At 59.2% G+C, this 15,537-nt stretch overlaps 1 protein-coding gene across 1 annotated transcript in view; it reads right to left on the bottom strand.

The window, feature by feature from the left end:
• Positions 1–15,537, bottom strand: part of GATA5 (GATA binding protein 5) — a 52,680-nt gene that overhangs the window by 16,879 nt on the left and 20,264 nt on the right. Inside the window, exon 3 of the mRNA XM_014532773.1 lies at positions 5,285–5,297. Within this exon, the coding sequence (XP_014388259.1) occupies positions 5,285–5,297 (13 nt within the window). The remainder of the gene's footprint in view (positions 1–5,284; positions 5,298–15,537) is intronic.

The raw sequence follows: 15,537 nt of genomic DNA, 5'->3' as shown, positions 1-15,537 counted from the left end.
GGGTGTGTCACTACAGGCCGTGTCACTACAGGCCGTGTCACTACAGGCTGTGTCACTATAGGCTGTGTCACTATAGGCCGTGTCACTGAAGGACGTGTCACTAAAGGGTGTGTCACTACAGGCCGTGTCACTACAGGCCGTGGCACTGCAGGCCGTGTCACTACAGGCCGTGTCACTGCAGGCCGTGTCACTGCAGGCTGTGTCACTGCTGGCTGTGTCACTAGTCTGTGGAGGTGTTGTTGGGAAATGAGAAAATGTCCCTGGACTCTCAGGAGCTCTGGGGCTATAGGGGACCTGGGAAGTGACACCATTATAGGAAATGTCCCCGGCCTGGATGAGCAAGGAGGGGAGATGTCTTGCTGCTGCTGCTGCTGTCCTGGCCACCGAAGCCGCAGGGTGGTCTCATGGGTCAGTGCCTACTGACTCCAGTCGGGATGAAACCCAGTTCCTGGCTCCCAGGCTGCCAGGCTCGCCACCGGGGAGGCGCCTGGCAGATGAACCCGGGTCTGGAGTGTGGGGCGGGCAGGTCGGTGGATCCCCTCCAGGCTGACCCCGGGATGGCCGCCTGGCTCCAGCCCGACTCTCATCGTCCCAGGCTGCGCCTGCCTCGAGCCGCCCGCCCATTCCTCATGTGCAAAGAATTTCCGTGCCGCCAACGCCGCTGCAGCTGGAACATTTCTCAGATGGATCGTTTGCAGGAGCTGCGTCCCAGGCTCCTGTTGCAGACGTGGGCTTGCATCCCGCCCCATCCCCTGCCCTGGCTCCACTTCCTCTGGAGAGAAGATAAGGGGCTGCTGGCACCTGGTGGGCTGGCGAACCCGCCTAGCAGGCAGACAGGGAGGCGCCAGACCCTGGGGCAGCTCCCCTTTCTCCTCTTCCCTCTGGGGTGCATCTAAGCCTGGGGGTGCCTGAACTTAGGGGTTCTCTCCAGCCAGCCCAGGGGCGACGTGCTCGGAGGGGCGACTGGCACACAGCTGCGCTCTTTCCTGGGGGGCTGCTGGAGCTGGGCACTGCCAAGGGGAGCATGTGTGTTCTCTCCTGACTCCTCCACCAAGTCACTGGCAGGCCAGGCCTGGGGCGGGCCCTGGGCTGAGTGCTCGGAGGAGAGTGAGCGCCGGGCAGACATGGAAACACAGGCGATGCAGGAGCTCCGCGGGGTCGGCCCGTGCGGACAGATCCTGGGAGTTCCGACTGCGGCTAAAGAGAGGCCACCGATCCCGGGCACCTCTGGGCACAGCGGTGTGCCCTGCCTGAGACTCCTTCTGTCTGAGAGCATCGAGACCAGATGCTGCAAATAGGCAATGGCGGGGGCTTGCCCCACCGTGTATTAAAAAAGGGGGAAATTTTATATAAAAATGCAGATTTCTCTTCTCTTGGAAAAAAGAAATCACAGCCTCCTGTATGACACAGGGCACATCTCTGCCCGGCCCGAGTTCCTCCTTTAGAACGGGCAGGGACACTCCTGGTTGCCAGAGACCACACCCCTCCTGACTGTCACCATTCTCTGCACGCGGCCCACTCCCGACTCAGATATTTCATTGAAAGGCCAGACTCCCACACGGAGGTCGCCGGGTGCAGGAGGCCACTTGAGCTGGGCTCAGGAGGCGGAGCCCTCATCACGGACTCTGACTGATTTCAGCGAGAGCCTGTGCCTCCCAAGCCGGCCTCTCCATCCACAGGGGGCTGGTGTCTGTGTCACGGGCGTTCTGAAGCTTGAGTCACAGATGCTCACAATCGAAGGTGGGCCAAAGCCAGCACCTGCACTGGCAGGTCCCTCTGTGCACCCGACTCCCACGGCGATGCGAGAGTTTGTGCCCACGCGTGCTGGTTTCCTGTGTCTCCGCTGCTGAAGGAACCCATAAAATACACACCCCTTTGAGAGTGGCTAGACTAGTTGTAACTTCAGGTCTTTACGTGTTTTCTCAATCAGCATATGCTACAGAGAGGGGTTCATGATACCTTTGACATCAACAGGCAATCCTGAAGTTGGGAGGTTTGGGTGACTTGAAGAGCCCCTGGACTTGAGGGGCTGTGTTTAGCCTCTTCTCCATGGGGACAGACCTCAGGATTACCCTCTTTGAGCCTTAAAAGGTTTAGACAAATGGGAGACTTGGAGCAGGTTTCTTGAAGGATGAGGTTTCATAGGCATTTCTTGAAAAGGCCTCTGGGGTTAAAAGAGTGAGGTTGAAACGAAGTGAAGTAGGCTTAAAAAGATGACATTTGGAGGACTTTCTACCCTCATCTTTTGTTTGCAATGAGCAGCGTGATGGGACTGGGAGAAAGCTGGCATTCAGTGTTTTCCAGATGTATTGGCCAGGGAATCCTCTTTTAAGAGGCATTTCCCAGAACTAATGTCTCCCAAATACTCTTTAAGCAATGCTAGACTAAGCAATATGACACGTACAGCACTTTTGTTATGCATTTGTCATTTCCATGCCTGTCACACCCTCTGCCCTGCTCCCTGCTGTCTGGAGGGGAGGTGTCTTGTTTTTCTCCGTGGGTCTGTCAGGGGAGAGGTGCTCACATACAGCATACAGAGTAAGGAGCAGTCCCACAGAGACCTTTTCTGGACAAGGAGGTCATGCCTTAGAGCAGGACAGTGGAAGGAATGGAGCCTCCCCACCTCTGGTACCTTTTCTCGGAAGGGCAGGGCCTGCTCACTGGCCAAAGGGGGATTAATATCCTGGGCCTCCTGAGTTTTTCCACAAGTAGCCTCTTAGAGCTCCCTCTGGTTTCTCTCCAAAGGCTGTTCACACTTTCCCCACTTACGGGGCTGATAAGGCATGCAGCTGACAACTGGCAGCATTTGCTCCGTTGGTCCAGGGAGGAAACTATTAACCGTGGAGATAAGCCGGTGAAGTCAGGGCTAGTCCCCCTGCTTGGACAAGGAGCAGCAAAGGCCCTGCCGAAGACTGCACAGAGTGGAGGGCTGGGGCGGGGTGTTTGCCCAGCCCTACTGTGGCATTTTCCTCTGTTGGTTTTGCCCGGGTCTGATAACCATGCTTGCTCTGGCCAGAGCCTTCTCATGGCTTATCTGGCCGAGTAATCCTCTGGCCTTGGCTGGAGAACACCAGCGCCTCCCTCCCTTCCCCCTTCCTGGCCCCCATGGGCAGTTGGGGATAGAGTGGAGGGAGACAGAGTGTGGAATAAATTCCCCTCTTCCTCTTGTCACCTTTCTCAACTCAGCTTAGGGCCACAGGGGACGAGGAAGCCCCTTTGGACGGGGATATCTTGCCTGAGGGTACAGGTCCTGTCCACACTGAGCCCCTAGCCCCAGATCCCCATGTACTACAACCTGTGCCTACAAACCATTTCCAATGGTTCCAAGCTTCAGACTTGGGCCTGGAGCTGTTTTGCTTCAGGGAGGGGTCAGCCTGTCTGGGGGTACAGAAAGACAAGGAATGGCTCCTGATATTACAGGTTGAGAAGCTGAGTCCAAAGAGGAGGTGAACTGGCTCAAGTGTGTGCAAGGAGGCACAGCTGTCTCCAGCTTCCTGACCCCAGCCCCGAGCTCTGTCCCCGACCACTTGAGGCCTTGCAGGGGGCGTGCCAGGGTCAGCCCGGCCGGGCTCGCCTTTCCTAGGACTGAGTGTTGTGGGCCAATATCGCAGCCTTGGAAGAAGCAAACCTGCGGCCACCCAGCCCTGCTCCACAGACACTGTCCTCTCCTCCATGGCGGCCCTGAGCTGCGCTGATCGTGGCCACTGACCAGCTGACCAGGAGATCTCGGGGTCATTAGGAAGTGAGTCTGGGACCCCAGCCCACCGGGTTTTGAGCACATGTGCGTTGTTTCCAGTCTCAGGAAGAAGCCACCGGGACAAAGTCCAACGCTTCCTCATCTCGTTTGTCCAGGGCAAGTCAGGCACCTGCGAGCCTCAGTGTCCTCATTTCTGAAGTGGGGGCGATAGGCCCGACCGCTCAGGAAGCTGGGGGACAGAGGGAGCTCATCCTGGCCTGTTCCGGCTCTCACCTCCATTGTCGTCTTCGTCATCATCATCACCATCATCATCATCATCATCATCATCATCATCATCATCATCGAGCACTGATAGCCGGGGGGGCACAGCGCTGTCAGTCCTGGAAACCCTGCCTTGTTCCCCGGTTATAGCTGGAGGCCAGGGCCCCCAGGCCCATCTGACCCCCACCCCAAAGCTTCTGTTGGCCTCACAGAGGAGAGGACGTTTGGGCAGGGCTTTGAGATATGGGTAGGAGTGGCTGGATGGGGTGAGCAGGAAGGGCAGAGGGACCGAGGGGGTGGTGAGGAGGGTCTTGAGGCACCTGAACCACTGCTCTGGGCGGCGGGAGGGACCTTGGGGGTTAGGTGTGCCCCGCGGAGGAGCTGGGATTTTCCTGGAGGATAGCAGGAGCCAACACACACCCTCCTTGGGATCTCCTTTCGGCTTTTCTTTCTGAATTACCAAAGTAAGTCAAGTCCACACCGCAGTTTAGCCATCACAGGCCCTGGAAACCTCGCATCTGCCCTCCCTCCCGGCTCACTCGGCCCTTCGCACAAGAACACAGCGTCAGCCCATGGAAAGGTGCCCATTGGCTTGCGGTTGGTTTTAGCTTCACCCTGAATGATGCGTGTGGAACCCCTCTCCGTGAGCATTTGTTCTCAACAGCTGTGGGTGTTCTGAGTGGGGCACGGGATGGGGGGGGGGGCAGTCCCTGGAGGCGGGCTTTCAGGGTGTCCAGGCTTATCGCTTGGCCCACATACACCGCTGTGTGGAGCGGCAGCTGGCACAAACTGGGACCCTCCACGAACTCCCGGAGCGGGGCTTGCTGGGGACAGCGCGGAGCCACGTTACTTTGATAAGAGCTGCCAGGCCCCTTCCAGAGGCGCGCAGGGTGTGGCAGCCTGGCTCTGGGGTTGACTCCTCCCCTCACTGCCCAAGGCTCTCAGTGTAAATCCCTGGCCACCAGGTGGGTGAGGATGTGCACTTCCGACCAGTGGGCGGCGGGTGCCCTCTGGTGGCTGTAGGGGGGAGGCGGAGCCCAGCTCCAGGGCTTAGGCCTGAGCGCAAAGTGCAGAGCCTCCTCACCAGGCCACACGCCCCAGCGCTGGCTCAAAGCCACATGGCTTTGCAAAGTGTGTTCAGAAAATAGATGACCCGCAGTTCTCATTTCCTGATGCCAAGTTGAATGCAGGCAAAACTGCAGTACGCTGAGAAAGGACGGGAAGCGGTGGCTGCAGCCGCCTGAGGGAGAGGGCCTGGCTGCCTCCCCCTTCCTGGGGTGGGGGCTGGGAGACGGTGAGGCCGCCCTGGGGGCCTCCGTGAAGGACCCAAGGGGGCTCTCTGGGCGGGGTGCCCCAGCCCTCTGGGCGGACTGGGCTGAGTCCCCCACCTCCCTCCCCAAGGTGTGTGTCTGTGCTGCACCTGGAGGGACACTGGGCAGGTGAGCTGGCGGCGGCTGCCTTGACGCCTGGCAGGCTGCACAGGAACTTCTTGGCATAGCACAGTGGTTCTCAACCTGCTGGCCCTTTAAAGACAGTTCCTCATGCTGTGACCCAACCATACAATTATTTTCGTTGCTACTTCATAACTGTAATGTTGCTACTGTTATGAATCGTAATGTAAATATCTGATATGCAGGATGGTCTTAGGCGACCCCTGTGAAAGGGTCGTTCGACCGCCAAAGGGGTCATGACCCACAGGTTGAGAACCGCTGGCATAGCAGTTCCCAGGCCAAGCCGCTGATTCGTGTCCACCCTCCACACAGACTGGCCATGACTCCTGTCGTCAGCAAACTCCCGGCCCAGGGTCACCCCTGAAGCACGACTCTCCTTCTGCTGGCCACGGTGTGCCTGAGACGGGGCTGGACTGCCGGCATTCTCAGGGGGGCGCTGGGAGCCCAGACAGGACTTGGGGGAGCTGTGGGACATGGGAGTGCCCTGTGCTTTCTTCCTCTGCCCCTCCACCCCCACCCCTCCTGTCCCTTCCTCTCTCCAGGCCTCAGTTTCCCCATCTGTCCAATGCCTGGGAGGGCGGGCAGACCCCAGCCGATGACTGACGGGGCCATGCATGCGGGCAGGGCTCTCCGGGGAATGCGGCAGCACAGACGGCTCGCCCTGTCTGGGCCCCTGCGGCTGGTCTCCCAGACTTTCAAGAGAAACCGGAAGTCCAGGTCTTGATTTTTTAAGTTGGCAACTCATTAACATAATTTTAAAACACCATGTACACTAAGCCAAACATGTGAGGAAGGGAATCAGTGCGGGTTCCTAAATGAACATCTTACGTCAGGGTGGCAGGTTCTGCCCCCCCCCCCCCCCTATACAATACGCCTTAGAAAACCCATCGCTGACTCGTTCCCTCGGTTTTCCCCGATGTCCTTTTTCTGTTCCAGGATCCGACATGACATCCGGTCGTCACGCCTCCTTTGGGCTGTGACAGTGTCCCAGGCTTCCCTGGTCTCTGAGGACCTTGACAGTTGTGGGAGGGGCTGGTAACTTGCTTATGGTGATGGGTCTTTGTGGGGACCACAGAGAGAGGTGCCCTTCTCAGCCCAACACGTCAAGGCCCCCACTGTCCACAGGGCTCATCGCTGTGGTGCTGACCTCAACCCCGGCTTCTCCACGGCAACTTCCCCGCCCCCATCGACCTGTATTCCAGAGAGGGGCTGCTCTGCAGGGCCCTCCTGGGGGAGGAGGGGGTCCCTGGCAGCCTCAGGAGCAATGCCACTAACACTTACTGAGAGGTTCCATGTATGGCCTCTGGTCACCTTTGAACCCGGGGAAAATCAATAAAAGTATATTTTTAAAAAAACACCCAACGAAGGCTCCAGGCCATGGAAGGCCTCATGTTCATGGGCTGGGGTTCAGTTGGGTCACTGTGCTGGCCCAGCCCTGGATGGTGCGTTCTGGCGTCTATGGGAACCACTGGATGGACGGTGGAGGAGAGGGCACATCCATGGCACAAGCATTAAGCTGATGGACAGGTTCTCAGCCAATCAGTGGAGAAGCCAGTGTCTGAATGGAAGAGGCGGAGAATGAATCCAGTAGGAGCGTGGGCTCCAGCTGGGTGGGAGCCCGAGGCACTGCAGGCCAAGGATGCTGTGTGTCAGGGGAGGGCGCTGTGCTTTAGACACCAGGTGGAGGGGAGGCCACAGACGCTTACGCAGCCAGAGCTGAAGTTCACATCAGAGACGGAAGACCTGCAGTGTGGACACGGCCGGTGCGAGCCCTGATGCTTGGCCGGTCTTCCTCTGCCCTTGTCAGAAGTCACCAGCCAATCCCCGCTCTTACTGCCCCACCCAGATGCAGCCTCAGAACCCTTGCGGACACTGTCGGTCAGCAAGCCTAGGGGCGGTGAGTGTGGGCATGGCTGGTAGCCGACGCCCAGCCCTCCATCAGCCCAAAGGCAACTCTGAGTGGGGTCCTCACCTGCCCCGCTCCACCTGCCCCTGGGTTCTGCGTTTCCCATACGTGTGGCCGTGAAGGAAGTCTGGGAACATTGACTTGTGTCCTCTGCCTGGGGCCTCCCACTGCTGGGCACCTCCCTGCTCTTGGCCTGGTGGGAAGGCCTTGTGTGAGACACTACCCTCGTGCAGGGCTGATGGGCACCTGTGAGTGGCCACGTGGGAGAGACAAGAGTTGGCCCTGTGGGGTTGGGTGGGTGGTGGGGCCGAAGCAGCTTGGGCAGGCACGGAGCTTGGACATGACTCCTGGAGCCTGGCAGGCGGGGCGAGGGGCGGGGGGAGGGGGTGCTGCCATGGACGGGCACAGGCAGACCCTAGAAAGATAGAGCAGGCTGGCATAATTCTTACTAAATTGTAAATGACTTCTACTATCCTGTTCCCTCAGGAAAGGGCTGCTGGGGAAGGAGCGGAAGACTGGGAGGGAGAACAGAGAGGCTATAGGGAGGCATCTATGGGATGCCTCCCAAAGGCCTGTAAAGTGACACCACTGCCTCCTCCTCATGCCCCTTCCCCCCAGCTAAGGGGCTAGTGTGGGTCCCGGGCCATTGGTGAGGCATCCCAGGACCTGGTGCTGCCCTGCCCCCATCCTCCCGGCAACCTTGGGCACATTGTTTCCCTCCCTAGTGGTGCTGTGCCATCCCCTGTGAAATGTGGGGGCTCCCCTGCCCTACCCTAGCTGTCTCTGAGCTCCAACCAGGCCCAGCCTGGCTGACACCCCCGGTCTGCTCTTGGGGGCCATGGTGGGCGCACGGTCGCGTGCTGTCCGAGGATGCTGAGGCGCCAGGCTAAGCTATGGCAGCCATCTGCACGCGGCCTGCGCCCCGTCACAGGAGTTTCGGAATTTTAATTAGACTGCAGCGGGGCAGGCTGGCACTCATCCGCACGGCCACCCTCAGGTGCCCACCAGCCCTGCAGCGTCCTCCCGTCCTTCGCACACACGCCCAGCCTCCCGAAGCTTACATCTCCTTTCTTTCTCTTTCTTCTCACCCCCTTTGGCTCTCTCTGTGTCCCCCCTTCTTTGCTTGTCACCTCTCCCCTTGCTCTTCCATCCAAGCATGGTCCCTGGCCCCCTCCGTGCAGTCCAGCCCAAACACACCCCTTCCAGGCAGGAGGTGTGGGTGCAGCTGGGTGCGCTCAGGGCTCCTGGAGAGCACAGTCACCCCTGGGACCACGCGGCCGTGGCCTCAGGTCCTCGGGGCTCACTGGGCCCTCCACAAGCAGCCAGTGGCATGCCTTGAGGAGGGGGTGGGCACTGCCAGGATGGCTGCCCTGCCCTCTTGACCAGTGGGCGTGAGGGCTCCTGGGAGTATGGAGGTGACTTCATGGTGGTGGCTCTGGGACAGGTGGGGGTGTGGGCCAGCAATAGGGTGAGGTGCACGTTGTGGACACCAGATCCCACCTGCATTGTTGCATGGCCTGGTCCCTGCATCTGATCAGCAAAGAAATGGAGCCCTCAGTGCGAGAGGCACAGAGTCACTTCTCCTGCGGAAGAGCCGCTGCGAGCACAACGCTGGTTCCAGGGAGTGGGCTGAGGGCTGGTCCTGGAGACACTACCCCCCCTGGAGGAACCCCAGGGGCGAGGGGCACTTCCCAAGCACTCCATCCATGCAGGATGACAGTGTCATAGCAGACCCGAGGAGCTAGCACCTTGGGGTAGGGGCTCCTGAGGCTGGGCCCTCAGCTTACTCTGTCCCAGTCCAACCAGGCCGAGTCAGGGGCTAGAGTGGTCTGGGAGCCAGATGGACTTAGAGTCAGAGGTCAGGCCCACCGTGCCTGGGTAGCAACCTCCCTATAGCCTCTCTGTTCTCCCTCCCAGTCTTCCACTCCTTCCCCAGCAGCCCTTTCCTGAGGGAACAGGTTAGTAGAAGTCATTTACACTTAGTAAGAACTATGCCAGCCTGCTCTATCTTTCTAGGGTCTGCCTGTGCCCGTGGGCTTCCGCCTGGCTGCCTGCAGGGAATGCCATTACTCCCTAGTTTAAGGATGAGGAAACCGATAAATGACCCAGATAAATGACTTGCCCGGAGTCTTGCTTCCAGTGTGGTGGGCTCCGACCTTCCCCAGGAGGATCTGAAGGACCTCTGACCACCACGATGGTGATGGTAGTTTCTTGGTGGGAAGGCTACAGTCCACCTCAGGGTGACATGAAGGCTTGGCTCCGGTGGGCATTGCTCACAACAGGGGCAAGTGTTTCCGGCTTTTTCAGGGGCCTAGAAACTGCCTCTGGGCCTGTAGGTGGGCCGGGGCCAGCTCGGGCTGCAGGCCTGGCTTAACTTCCTGTGCAGGTGCTGACCCAGGAAGGGGCAGGCTGTCCTGGCGGCCACACCCCTAGCCCCATGCAAGCCGAGCCTGGGCGTTCTCAGCGGCACTGAGGCTCCTGTTGTTCCTGCCAAGCGCGTGGCGGGACTACCTGGGCCCCACTGTGGGGCATGTAGGGGTGTCCAGGAACCTTGGGGCTGCCTTCTGCCCCAGGCCCGGAGCCTCCCATGCAGCCCCTCCCCTGCACCCGGCTCAGATATCCTGTCACCTCCCTGCACCTGTCCATTCCCAGCCTTTAAATAACAGTGACGAGCCATCTTGGCTCAGTGCATAGTACGTTGGCCTGCAGACTGAAGGGTCCCAGGTTTGATTCCGGTCAAGGGTACTTCCCAGGTTGCGGGCTGGATCCCCAGTGTGGGATGTGCAGGAGGCAGCCAATCAATGATTCTCTCTCATCATTGATGTTTCTTTCTCTCTCTCCCTCTCCCTTCCTCTCTGAAATCAATAAAAATATTTTTTAAAAAATAGCAGTGAGGAGAGGCTCAGCTCCTCCCTCCCCTGTGGGGCCAGCGCCCTTCCCACTGCCTGGGCAGACTGGCCGGCCCCAGGGCCCAACAGGAAAACCGCCAGAGGGTGCTCTGTGTTGGTTGGCTGGAGAGCCAGAGTGCTGGGTTCCAGGCCACGCTGGCCTTTCGCTCGCTGTGACCTTGGAGAACAGAGAGGCTGGGCTTAGGGTGGTGCTCCCCAGCAGGGGGTGGCCTGTCCACGCGTCTGGGAGGGGCCCTGGGTGGCAGCCCCTGCCCCTCCTGGGTGGGCACTGTCCTCCCCCCAAGGCTGTGGCCATTCAGGCCCCTTGTGTATGGCAGGTGGTGGTGCAGGGACCTTGAGTCCCTCCGGCTCCAGGTCGGGTCTTGGTGCGGGTGGAGGCTGTGCTGGCCGGGCCGAGGCCTGTGGGGCACAGCGGCTCCCAGGAACCTGGGTAGAGCTGCCCAGAGCTGTGCTGCGCCCACAGCCCGGGGCTCTGATCGCGGCGATTTTTAACCTGAGTGTGGTGAGTGCACTGGGACAGCCCAACCCCCTCCTGAGCCTGTCTGCAGCTGCCCTGGTGGACCCGAGCTCTCCGCGCCTGCCCAGGGCTGTGCCCGAAGCCCGTCAGCTGAGCCGAGGATAAATCCGGCGCCTCCGACAAGTGCGTCCTGCTGGTCTTATCTGGTTACAGACGCCCATCCCCACTGCCGCTGCTGGTCCTTAATATAACTCTGAGGTCATGCCTGGAGCCGAGGCTCGGGGGGTGGAGGGCTGGGGTCTGGGAGCCAGAGACTGGGCAGGGTGTGGTGGCCTGAGAGGGACCTGCCTCCTGGGTGTGGACCCCTGACTTGCTCATGAGGCTGCCCGAGGGGGTGTCAGGCAGGAGCCGGCTTTCTGCGGGGCCAGACCCCAAGTCATCGAGCCCAGGCCTGATTTGGGGGAGGCGACTAGAGCCTCCTCAGACCCCAAAGGCACCTGGAGGCGGAGAGGCTCCCATCTGAGAAGACAGGCCCACAGGCCCCCAGGGAAGTGGCCCCGGCAGCTCAGGGGCCTGTGGTCCTTCGACTGTCTTATCGGTCACCATCCTGTGACAGTGTCCCGGGGGACGCGTTTGTTCAGAGGGGACTGTTTTCTGGCCCCAGAGGTCCACTCCCCTAGGTGGGCCGGCATGGCCTGGCCGTCCAGAAGCATTCGTGTCCACGCGGCACCTCTCCGCCCAGCCAGGCTGTTTATTTCAACTCCATTCAGAGCACATGCCAGGAAGAGGGAGAGAGAGGGGGTGGGGGGGATGAGAATGAGCCTCGATGGAAAGGAGCAAAAACTCACAGGGACAAGAAAACACTGTCTACCAGCCCGAGGCAGTGGAGGAGGCGCAGCACAGCGCTGAGGGCGGGGGCTGAGTGCGGGCAAGCGGCCTCCCTCCCGCCGGCCCCGCTCTGGCAAAGTCAGTTACGGATAAAAGGCCCAGCTTAAAGCCACCTGTTACCAGCAACCCCCATGAAAGCCAGGATTTTTTATGCTGCAGGGCCAACCATTTACTTCAAAGGTGCTGCTTTAACGTGGCACATGGCATTACAATCTTAGTGGCACTAACTGAGCTCATGATATACTTGCAGCCGTAAACTGAGGACTCCTCTGTCCCCAAAGTTCAGAGCAAATCTGCAATATTTATCTTTTTTAAAAATATATTTTTATTGATTTCAGAGAGGAAGGGAGAGGGCTGGAGAGATAGAAACATCAATGATGAGAGAGAATCATTGAGTGGCTGCCTCCTGCACACCCCACACTGGAGATTGAGCCCGCAACCTGGGCATGTGCCCTGACCAGGAATTGAACCATGACCTCCTGGTTCATAGTTTGACGCTCCACCACTGAGCCATGCGGCCAGGCCTGCAATATTTATCTTATCATGTCCCAACTCTGCCCTGCCCTGGCGTCGGGTCCTCAGTGGCTGTCAGCATGGGCTTGCGACACTCACTGGGTGGAGGGCAAGGGCGGATGCTGCCACTCTGAGTTTGGGGTCCACGCTGGCCCCGTCCATCACCGACCTGTGTCCCGAGCACGAATGTCCAGGCTGGGCGATGACGGCTGGTGTGTGTAGAGGGAACCTGTCTGCCCCAAACCGGGCCCTCCTGAGCCCCACCTGCTCTGGGCCCTGGCAGGGCCCCGGATTAGACCTTGCAGATGCTGGGGGCGGTGGGACGGGAACAAGTGAGCCGGGGTACAAGCCCCGGGAGTGGTGGGGCCTGTGAGAGCTGGAGCTACCCTCGGGACTGGGCCCTCGGCTCCTGCACATCGGTGCCCATTGAGAGGTCCTGGGAACCCTGTGGGCCAACCCCCGAAGGCCAGAGCAGGTGCATGAAGGACTAGCTTCGGCCACAGGCTTCTGGTTTGGGAGCCTGTCAGACTGGAAGCTTCTTTCAGGCAGGAATGGCCTGGCCCCTCAGGACTCCCACGACCCCACATACAGCCTCACATGCCTATCACAGCCGTGCCGAGGCTAGCAGCGCTGTGGAGTGATGTTTGCCGAGTGACAGGGGCCTCGTGGGGCTCCACATAGCCCTCCCCGCTGTCCCCAGGAGAAGAGGCAAGTTCCAATGAGGCCCGTGCCCAGGACCCTGGGAGTCTCCTCTGAACTGTGGATCGGGTGTCCTGTGTGCACCCCTCACAGCACAGGAAAGGCTGGCAGGACTCTGTGGCCCACGGACAGGCAGGACTCCATGGCCCATGGACAGGCAGGACTGAGGGGCTGGAGCCCAGTCCTTGCTCAGGAAGGCAAGCCACCATCCTCCCCGCTGGATGCGGTGCTCAGGGCTCCATGGACACTAGGGAAGGTGGCCAGGCCACCCCACTGACCCGCGACCAGGGACTCTCCAGGTCCACCCCAGAGGCAAGCAGGGTGGTCTGGCATGGGACACAGAATGGGAACAGGACTGGCACTGTGCCTGTTGGGTCTTCCCCCCAAGGGCTGAACGTGCACCCCTCACTCAGAACCAAATGTTGGGGCGGGGGAGGGGGGGCGCGTTTCTCTTGAGGCCAGAGCCTCCTGGGAGTCTCAAATGCCCGATCCAGGACAGCCTGCCCCGCAGACAAAGGCGCCACTCTGGCCCTGTCCGGAGCTGAGCCCCAGGAAGCAGGAAGGGGGTGGGGGCTGTGTGTGGCCCACCTGTCGTGGCAGCTCAAATGCTTTGGGATCAAGGCTCCTAAGATAGCTGCCCTGGCCTGGTCCCTGTGGGAGTGCCCTGGGCAGGGCGGGACGGCTTCCTAACCGACTGAGGAGTGAGGCGGCCCAGTGCCTGCCGATGACTGGGCATCACCCGGCAGGTTGTAGCCTCGTAGGCTGGTGCAACCGGACGCCTCTGCCTGGAGCAGTCCTGACCACACTCATCTAATCATTCACTTGACAAACATTTAGTGAGCACCTACTATGTGTTGGCCTCCTAGATGCTAGGGAGACATTGGTGGGTAACCCTGACACTCCCTCCCTCCTTCCCTCTCCCCCCGTCTCCTAGGGCACATGGCCCAGGGAAGGAGACTGGCACAAGACACAGGACCCGCACAGACAAACGTAGCATGACAAGACCCCAGAGACTCAAAGAAGGATGGGTGCTGTTCACCTAAAGTAAAAGGCCAAAAGCGTTTATCGAGATCAACAAGAACAGCTCTTCCAGATGCACCGGTTGAGGCAGGAGCCCAAACGGTGTTCCGGGAGGAGACAGAGGGAAGGGACAGTTCCGTCCTCAGCAGGAAGGCGCTGCTACCGGTGCAGACCCGGTAACACAGTGAGGCTGATTCTGAACAATGTTTGATTTCCGTCTGGTACCATAATGTGCGCTTTCTTGTTACCTTTGCAAACAGTTGTTTGGGAGACGATGTTGCTTCAGGCCCAGCCCAGAGGTTATTTTGCCGTTTTAACATCCAAAGGGTTGAGGTGTGAGGCCTGCAGGGCAGCGACAGCTCAGTGGCTGTGTTTATATGATTTTTACATAACTGACCCACAAAAAGGGAGGCAGCAGAGTCTGGGGTGACGGGAGGCTGCCTGGAGGAGGAGTCATTTAAACAGGAGCCTGAAGGGGGAAGAGGGTTACAAGAAGTGGGGAGGGCATATTGACTGTGGGCCTATCTCTCTGGAGCTGCCCCCCCCCCAACTGGTGGGGGTCTCCTTGGAGTCCCCCGGAGTTCCACTGGCTCTGCCAGTCCTGGGCCCCCAGTACAGGCCACACACAGGCAGCTGGCTCTGGATTCCAGTCACCGGTGTCAGGAATGCCTGGGGACAGAAGAACACAGATTCCCTCCCACAGAGCAGCCGAGTCAGGAACTCCTTCCCAGTCACCTGAGTGTCCCAGCCAAACCTGAGTGGGAGGGGCTCTCCGGGCAGGACTGGGCGTGCTGGGCCTCCGGCTGCTGGACATTTTACTCCATCACATTTCAGCTTCTGTATGAAAACTACGGCTTTCTGGATTCCAGCTGTGGAGCGCTCAGGCCTAGCCAACATTTCAGCACAGAGGCAATATGAAAACCGTTCTTACGCTAGTCGGACTTTTCAATGTGATTAATAGACTTTCCATTTGTGAGCAGTTTTAGATTGAGAGGAAATGGAGTGAAATGTACAGAAGGTTCCCAGCTGTCCCTCCCGGATGCATGCCTTGCATGGGTGCGGTGTACTTGTTACAACTGATGAGCCAACGTTGATGGATTGTTATCACCCAGAGCCCATCGTTTGTTTCAGGGCCCCTCTGTGTTGTACACTCTGTGTGTCTGGACGCATGGACCACCATGGTAGTGCACAGGCAGCTTCATGGCCCTGCCATCCTCTGTGTGCCCCTGCTCCTCCCTCCCCCCAGTCCTGACCGCCGCGGCCGCATTCTCTGGGCACTGCCTTTCACAGGCAGACGTTTTAAATGTCAATCTATCCCCCTTTTCTTCCATGGACAACGCTCAGGGAGTGTGTCTAGGAAGTCATCGTCAGACCGTTTCCTTTAAGGGGCTAGGAAACGGCCAGTCGCAGCCCCATAGGGCAGGTGCATCGGGGCCTCTGCCTGGAGTGGTGCTGACCAGGCAGGTCAGGAGAAAGAGGGAGAGAGAGAGAAACATCAATGATGAGAGAGGGTCATTGATCAGCTGCCTCCTGTACGCCCCGCACTGGGGATTGAGCCTACAACCCAGGCATGTGCCCTGATGGGGAATCGAACCATGACCTCCTGGTTTATAGGTCAATGCTCAACCGCTGAGCCACGCCAGTCGGGCTAGATGTGTGTGGTTTTTTTTTTAAATAAATCTTTATTGTTCAGATTATTACAGTTGTTCCTCTTTTTTCCCCCCATAGCTCCCCTC

Source organism: Myotis brandtii, unplaced genomic scaffold, assembly GCF_000412655.1.
Source record: "Myotis brandtii unplaced genomic scaffold, ASM41265v1 scaffold915, whole genome shotgun sequence".
Classification (NCBI taxonomy): Eukaryota; Metazoa; Chordata; class Mammalia; order Chiroptera; family Vespertilionidae; genus Myotis; species Myotis brandtii.
This window is presented reverse-complemented; position numbering and strand designations above follow the sequence as displayed.